Source organism: Cryptotermes secundus, unplaced genomic scaffold, assembly GCF_002891405.2.
Source record: "Cryptotermes secundus unplaced genomic scaffold, Csec_1.0 scaffold618, whole genome shotgun sequence".
Classification (NCBI taxonomy): domain Eukaryota; kingdom Metazoa; phylum Arthropoda; class Insecta; order Blattodea; family Kalotermitidae; genus Cryptotermes; species Cryptotermes secundus.
The window spans coordinates 1047039-1055768 of NW_019734973.1; the positions used below are offsets into that span (position 1 = coordinate 1047039).

General features: G+C 37.5%; 1 protein-coding gene across 3 annotated transcripts in view; it reads right to left on the bottom strand.

Annotated features, from left to right (window-relative positions):
• Positions 1 to 8730, bottom strand: part of LOC111869124 (A-kinase anchor protein 10, mitochondrial) — a 29425-nt gene extending 20695 nt beyond the window's left edge. Inside the window, exons 1-5 of one of the 3 annotated variants that reach the window (XM_023860351.2) lie at positions 7733 to 8729; positions 7492 to 7625; positions 4794 to 4970; positions 1686 to 2646; positions 127 to 250 (exon numbers count right to left, since the gene is read on the bottom strand). In XM_023860351.2, the coding sequence (XP_023716119.1) occupies positions 127 to 250; positions 1686 to 2646; positions 4794 to 4970; positions 7492 to 7516 (1287 nt within the window). In that variant the 5' untranslated portion in view covers positions 7517 to 7625; positions 7733 to 8729. Of the gene's footprint in view, positions 1 to 126; positions 251 to 1685; positions 2647 to 4793; positions 4971 to 7491 lie in introns of all 3 variants that reach the window. The other 2 variants (XM_033753293.1, XM_023860352.2) reach the window with 2 other exon arrangements.

The following is an 8730-nucleotide window of genomic DNA, read 5'->3' on the forward strand; positions in this document are numbered from 1 at the left end:
AATAAACACAACGATTCTTAACACTCAATTGGTTTTGGCATTATTCCTTCTGTCATTATTATCACAATCCAGTATAGGAAACTCACGCCATACAAAACATTTAAGTGATGACTAATATGTATGTACCTCCATAAAATAAAAGAGAGCAGTTTCGTTGTACAGTATATCTGTTAGGGCAACATTGCCACTTGTAAGAACATCAATTTGGTGCTTACAATGGAAATCACTTCTCAGGAAATCATTAAAATATCTGTAACAAGAGACAATAATTTAAACAGTGAAAAATAACACATTCTATATATCAATTTTCAAAGCATAATTTGCTTTAAAGAACATAAATTAATGACATAATACAGTGACCTATCTTTGTCCAACATTATCAGTACTATACAGATTTTGAAATATCTGGAAGTCTCAAATTGTAAGATTCATTTTGTTGTCATGCATACAGTTTCTAACACACAAGATAAAGCTTCACACATAATTTGTTAATTATATTGTAATCTACCAAAATTCAAATTCCACATATTACAACAGCTCAATTATTACTATTTTGTTGTTACTGTTGTTGTTAAAAAGTAAATATAGTTATCACTTTATACACATAAATAACTTTAATAAATCTTAAAATCTCATAAGATTAACAAAATTTTAATATTCTTTTTTTATATTTGTCACCATACAAAACTTAACCATATTCTACATGGCATTAATGCATTTCTTTGTAAAAATGAAGGCTCCAGTGCAAAAACAGAGTGGCTGGAATTCTGGCCAAAATTTAGTTTTACACTGTTTCACATAAGGTAAAGTTAACCTTGTGCTCGACTAATTAAGCATTATGCCACGAAGATATATGGGGAAGTGAATGTATAGATCCACGTATTCTTGACCTCGCCATTAGTTTGAGGTGAGTGGCGAGCCTCAAGCTCCGGCCGCTTTACCCCATGGGAAAGAGCCCCCAGAATGCACTGGAGAAGTGGCTGGGTACAAGTATTTGTGCGATGCAAATTGCATAACACTATGGGTGAGTGTATCTGGTTAACATTTACATCATACTTCTCAAGACACTTCTCATTACTAAGACAGAACTGCCAGAGCTGAGCCTTTAATTTATGAAAGTCTTCACCATAGAATAATTTCCATATGGTTAAGCACTAACTTGTGAGTTAAGAAAAAAGATCTTCCTTCCTAGGATATATATGTCCATGGGGATGAGTGACGGAAGCAGGGAACAATCTTGATATCACAAATGGAGAGGTTATGAAACTACTTACATTCAGTTTATTTACTGCTATTTCCACAATAAACAAATAAACAAAAAAGAAAAAAGAAGTAAAGAAAAAGAAAAAAAGTTCAACCATTTTTCCACACAATTACTGAAAATAAGTATAATTTAATTTCAATTTTCTGGATGGTTTAACAGCACAACTACCAAAATACTTTCACCGAATTAATTTAAATTTTAAAAACTGGAAAGTTATTTAATTCTTACACAGTATCTGGTTACATCCTTACACAATCCTGTTCAAAAAACATACTTGGATTATGGTCTTCTGCACTGTAAAACCATACATTTTGGTAGATGCTTATGAACCACACATGACACTCTGCAAAATGACAACCCAGAAGGCCACAAATTAAACCTTTACTATTGAGGAAACCTTAAATGTCAGATATATACTTACTCTTTCTCCATGATCTGAAATATATATTCTTGCAGTTCTGTGAAACATTCAGCATCAACCATACCCGCATCATTGCAAATGGCTGCCACAACCCGATCTCTAATGACGTCAGGAACTTTGACAGGATGCGTAGCTTCATGAGATATATATTTGTTAAAAATTCTTAATGCATCATCCACAGTAGCTTGTGACAACTGACTGTGTCCCACTGACAAAGATTTTGTCGTTTCATCCTTGCTAGAATCAATCGATATTCGTTCTGATAATGATTCACCACCACAAACTGCACAGCCAATAAAAGCATTATCTGTTTCACTTTTTGAGACACCTACTAGTTTCTTATAACAATTGGACGTCACTGCACTCTCTAAACTGGAGGAATCAGTCTTATCTATATTGAAATTACCAGGCCTATTGTTCCCAAATATGTTACATTGATAACTGCAAGTCAAATCGCAACTGCTACTAGTAAGCCTACTGTTTGGTACTGAGGATGGTAAAGGATTTCCTGTGCTTTCCCTGCAGGTTAAACTAATATTTGGAGACTGGAAAGGTGGCACGTTACTCTGAGTAGTTTCCTGTCTTTCATCTGGAGTTCCTATACATGTACCTCTAGCACTAATATCATTTGTACTGCCACCAGAATGAAGAGATAGCTGAAATACACTTCCAGAGTCCGTGCTGAGTGACAGCTCATCAGGTTCATAATGAGATGGACAAAGCTTTGCTTCATGTTCATGCGCAGGTGCATTCCTACTTGTGGAATCTGCATGGTCTCTCGCTCCAGCTGCTGCTTTGAAACTCTCTATATCAAGCCACAGTTTGATGTGTGAGAAGGCACCACGAGCCTCCAGGTATTGGATGAAATAGCCAAGTGCTCCTTTGTCAGCCAGAACCTCTTCAAGTGTCTTAGACAGGCGAGAATTGCTGGCAACTGCCCTCTGCTGTTTGGAATTACCTGCTTGTAATGTACACACACACGTATTTCAATGCAACATTAAAATTTTATTAACACACATGACAACTAAGCCACCTGTCAACAAGTGAGAATAGCCCTCGTATAATAAAAACAAATATTAACACATTAATATTAGTTTGGGCCACATCATAGCTAAAGCGGTTAGTGGCTGGCTTCCCACTGCGGTGGCCCGGGTTCGATCCCGGGTGTGGTCAAGTGGGATTTGTGGTGGACAAAGTGGCGCTGGGGCAGGTTTTCTCCAAGTACTTCAGTTTACCCTGCCAATCTTCATTCCACCAATTGCTCCACAATCACCCTCACCTATCATCTGGGGCTGGTACAATAGGCCAGAAGTGGCCGCAGTACAAGGGACTTAGTCCCAACCCACTAGCAATAAAAAAGAAAAAATATTAGTTTTATTTACTTATAGATTGTCATGTTGACACCTTCATTAGTACCCTCATTTTTTTTTCCTTGGCACTACAGCCCCAGTGGGCCTAGGCCTACCTCCATGAACTCCATTCACTTCAGTTTTTCTAGATCTTACACATACGGTAGGACTCCTTGGGCGAGTGATCAGCTTATCGCAACGCCTCTACTTGTAGACAAACACACAAAAACGCACACAAACATCCATGCTGAGTGGGATTCGAGCCCACGATCCTGGCTTCCGAGCGAGCGAAGACAGTGCATGCCTAGTACCCTCATATGGTCTCTTATTTTGCTTATATGGTTTAAGAAATCTTGTTGTGTATCAAGTTTTATGAAGTTAGGGAATGTATACACAACATACTAATTCTGGCATTTCTGTACTGTTACTGCCTCCTAATTTTAAAAACATTCTTTGTTTACTTATCCCCAAAACCATCTCCAAGTATAATTACAAGGATCAAGTCAAGGAGGATGAGGAGGGCAGGGCATGTAACACAAATGGGAGAGATGAGAAATGCATATAGGATATTGGTCGGAAAGCCAGAAGGAAAGAGACCACGGGAAAGACCAAGGCGTAGGTAGGTGGACAATATTAAAATGGATCTTAGAGAGACAGGATGGGATGGTATGGATTGGATTGATCTGGCTCAGGATAGGGACCAGTACAGGGCTCTTGTGAACATGGTAATGAACCTTCAAGTTCCATAAAATGCTGGGATGTTCTTGAGTAGATGCAGAATTGGCGGCTCCTCCAGAAGGGATGAGTTCCATGAGTAGGTAATTAAGTAAATATTAAGCAAGTTGCACTTGAAATGTGAGCAGAAATGAACGTAGATCTTCATATAAAAGTTTCCATTATTTCTGCTCAATTTAACCAGAATTTTAATGAATCAACAAATTTTAGTTAAATGCCCTAATATAAAATTTCATGCAAATCTGTTCAGAGATTCTGTACTTCTTACAAGAAGACAGATGGGCAGACGTGGCAATGCTGATAGGTGTATATTACTACAACTTTTAACTGTGAACAAACAAAAAAGTGTCTACTAAGTTCAGTGAAGTTCAATCATTATTCAGAAGTATTAAAGCTAATGATAGTAAACCGAACAGGTTGAAAAGAATGAAAATGACATATAAGAATGTGAGCATAACTGTTTAAAAAAAAACAAAATCAACCCAAAATCACAGGGGCACGCAGTAGCGTAGTGGTTGAGGAGCTATGCTACAAGCTGGAAGGTTGCGGGTTCAAGTCCCAATGAGGTCATTGGATTTTTTTCAGTTGACTAGGTCGTGAAGGCCCATAGGGTTGTGAGACGTTGAGGGTCCCACATTATCCAGACAATCGACTCAAAGATGGCGGTAAGGTTTTCAGCCCTACGCACCGGCCGTGCTTTACTCCCCAGGAAAATTATTTAATTAATTCCTGGTACTCATTTCTGTTAGAGGCTAAGTCTACCCCAGGGCCATAGTGTGGCTGGAAGGATTAGGTAAATTGAAAAAATATTCAATGACCTCATCAGGATTCAATCTGCGATCTTCTGGCTTGTAGCATAGTGCCTCAACCAACTATGCTACTGCATGCCCCCCTTCTTCCCACATCTTTTCATTTTATTATTAAATAACAATTCTGTAACACCATATTGTCTGGGATGCTGACATCACTATTAAATAACACATTATGTTAAAGATTGTTCAATATTACTAAATGGGTTATGTACCTTCAACACACAGATCCTCTTCTTGGAAGCCCGAAAGAGGTCCCACTGGGCCTGAATCAAATCCATCAACTGAATCTACAGGAACAGCGCCATTTGATAGTGGCAAAGCAGTGTGAAATTTGGACAGCTTTGATGGTGAGACTGAAGATGGGGAGGCTCTTCCTTTGTCCTTCTGTCCTGTGTATTCAGAAAGGAGCAAGAAAACATTTTCTCTCAACACATTCAAGGAGTTATATGTCAACAGTATAATATTTATACACATTCTGAGTGAATCAAAACAGTAGTTTAGTAAACAGATAAATGATATACAAACAGTGAAAGAAGAAATGTCAAAACAGTACTAAGAAGGAAACAAGAAGAAATAAACTTAAAATGAGAATCTATTACAAGATCTTTAATTTTAAACTGAATTAAGCTAATGGTATTATTACTAAACTAAATAAATATTACACAATAATGATACTTAATAATCACATTCCATATATTAATAGAGGTTAGCTCTTTCTAACAGACCCAGCAGATGACTCCCACCCCTTCACCTTTGGATGGAACCAGAATCAACCTGCAAATCATTGTTCTTTAGAATACCAGATGATGGCCAAAATCCAAAACCCCAGTAATTCTGAGGGCTATACACCATTATCAGAACCCTTTGGAATCTACTTTCAAAGTAGTTTGTTAGCTTATTTCCACTCCATCATGTTTTATGGTGAAATCTCTTGCAGAAACAAGCATACAACCAAACACCCAACCGAAAAGCATTACAATAATGGCAGGTCTTAAAAAATCAGTCCCTTGAAAGAACTTGTTCATGAAGTCTAATATATTGTATTTCCCCCCCTACCAGAAATTTCATACTCTCACTACCGTCATTCATTGTGGACAAAAAGGAAATATCTCCAACAAATCCAGGTATACACAACAGAAACATAAAACACAAATATCACTTCCATACGTCAAATGGTAACCTCAGTAAATATCACAGAAGTGTTCTATATAGGAATGAAGTTATTCTGTAAACTTTCTTTCACCATTAAAACTGAATCACAGTACAAAAGTACATTAAGTTGCGTTGTATTTAAGCATCCTGTTGCATTAATATATATTCTGTGTAGCTGGTTGAGGCACTATGCTACAAGCTAGAAGGTCGCAGGATCAATTCCTGATGGGGTCAATGAATTTCTCAATTGACCTCAGGCTTCCAGCCACAATATGGCCCTGGGGTTGACTCAGCCTCTAACAGAAATGAGTACCAGAAATATTCCTGGGTGTAAAAGGAGGCTGGAGCATAAGGCTCATAATCTTGAGCTGACTGTCTAGAAAATGTGGGAGCCTTGACAGCTCACAACCCTACAGACCTCCAAGGCCTGTTATAGGGATAGCTTTGCCTTCTCTTTACACACATATTTCTGTCTTAAATGCACCTTATTATCTAGCCATCCTTCTCCACTTTAAATGCTTTCAAAGGCATCCTATTGGAATCCTTGTAGTATCTGCTATATTTCCATACCAAATCAGTGTTTCCACCTCTAGATCCTGATTCAGATTTTACTGTACAGCAGTGAACTAAATTGAATGAAGTCAAAAGAAATTATAAATTACAGGATATGTAAATTACTTGGTGCTTGTCATGCTTCAGTGAAATGCATTCATTCGCAAAACATGTATACAAGGAAGCACAAGCAGCACAGAGAAGTACAAACTGTAAATTACACTGAATAGAGCTCCCTAGTAAATCTAACATACCTATGCAAAGACAAAGATAAAGCTATCCCTGTAACAGGCTACAGATGCCCATAGGGTTGCAAGATGTCAAGGCTCCCACATTTCTAGACAATCAGCCAACAGGGAACAGTGAGGTTGTCAACCTTATGCCCTTGCTGCCTTCTACCCCCAGGAAGACTCCTAGTACTCATTTTTGTTAGAGGCTGAGTCAACCCCAAGACCATAGTGCAGCTGTAAGGATTAGGTCAACTGAAAAATCCAATGACCTCACTGAGAATCAAACCAGTGACATACCAGCTTGTAGCACAGTGTCTCAACCAACTACATTACCACATGCTCCCCCATACCAACATAAATGTAATAATACTCAGTGAGCTTATTACAAGGAATGGATTTGTGACAACTATTGACAGTGTGTAATGGATCATATTGATAACACAAGGCAATAATGAAAATAAATTACTTTTAAATAATGCAATATAGTAAACCCACCCAAAGTAAGAGCCACAAGGTATTTTTTTAAATGTATCTATAATGTCATCAAATGAAATTAATAAGTCATAACTAAACATGTTAAAATTTTTAACAACTGTTTTCTTAAAAGCAATTATTATGAATAAGAGAACAACACACTCACGGAACATGTGAGTTATACTTCAATTACGGAAGAAAACACTGTCTTGACCCTTTACAAAAATGTCTTTGAGTCATTAATCATTTGCACCTATCTCCATAAATTCTAAACTTCCTTTAAAGCGGAAGTTAAACTCTCCAAATGTCAGGAAAATTATTAAATACAGCATATAATTTCGCTCGACAATTAAAATAAACCTCAGCAGCCAGTTATACATAAAAGTAAGGTTAGGAACGATCACACTTTTAAAAGTCTTCCAAATTAAAGCTAAAACATGAGTTGGTAAATTAAACTAAGAATGGCCATCACATTATCAAACTATAAACACAACAAACTAACCGGATTTCTTCCAAAATTGAAGCATTTTTCATTTTATTAGTATGACATTGACAGCCACAAGGACATCTCCCATTTCATATCCACCCGTCGAATACGTTTCGCAGTACCATCAACAGAACATTAGATAGCGTCGACTGCAACAAATGAGGAATTTCACATAATAAATATACAAAGATTTTATTTCCCCGCGGTACTGTCGCCGCGTCAGCTCATTAAAAAAATCACAGTTCGTGAACATTACTTTAATATCCAAAGCTAAGAGCGGCACTCCCACATCATTACGATATATCGAATGTATATACTTGACCAATCGAATTTCCCGGAAATTATTAGCACAACACGTTCTTCGCCGTTGTTCGCGTTCGCGGTAGGGATGTATGGATTACAGTCAATTCAAACTGGTGGAGAACAGACTGTCAAGAGGCGGTCAGAGAGCCAACAAAATATTCTGAAATGTATTTAAACGAGTTTAGTCACATCATAAGTCACTGCCGATGGAACGTTTTAACATGTTGACGCGTTGCTGAAAGTACAAACAAGCTACCGTCACCGTCACATCGGCATTCTCTGGTGACGTGTTAAAACTTTGTTGAAAACAGAGAAATATTAACAGTATGAACAGGGGTGCTGGCCGGAACAGCAAACTAAGTATCGCCTGCCACCCCAGGTTTTTTAATCAAAATTCAGGAAAAGAAAGTATACCAAATGCTAACATTTACATTTATTTTTCACTTCATGGATCCTATCATCTCCCCATAGGGGTGGATATAAAACATGTCACATATTGCAAATTCATGATGACTACACATCCTTCGTCCTTGGTCCAATGAAATATATAATCAGGCCTCACATAGATAGCTCAAGTTGTCAGGACAACACACATAGGTCGTGGAAAAACCCCTGTCAAATTCACACCTTGCCATTCCACACACTGGCAGGCCATATCATCCAAACAGTTACATTATAAAATATTAAAATTCATAACAAAAACAGGCATCATATATACTACTACACTTACAACAAGCAAGTCTCAACAATGTATATTCATGCACACATACCATTTATTAACTCTTAACTTTTGAGCCCCTTGCATGCTCGACAAATTCATCAATACGGTAAAATGCGTTACTTGCAAATAATTTCGTAAAACAATCCTAAATTGCTTTTTATCATTTTTTAAAATTGTGATATTTGACGATAGAGAGTTAAATAGTTTGACGCCTGAATAATACACCCCTC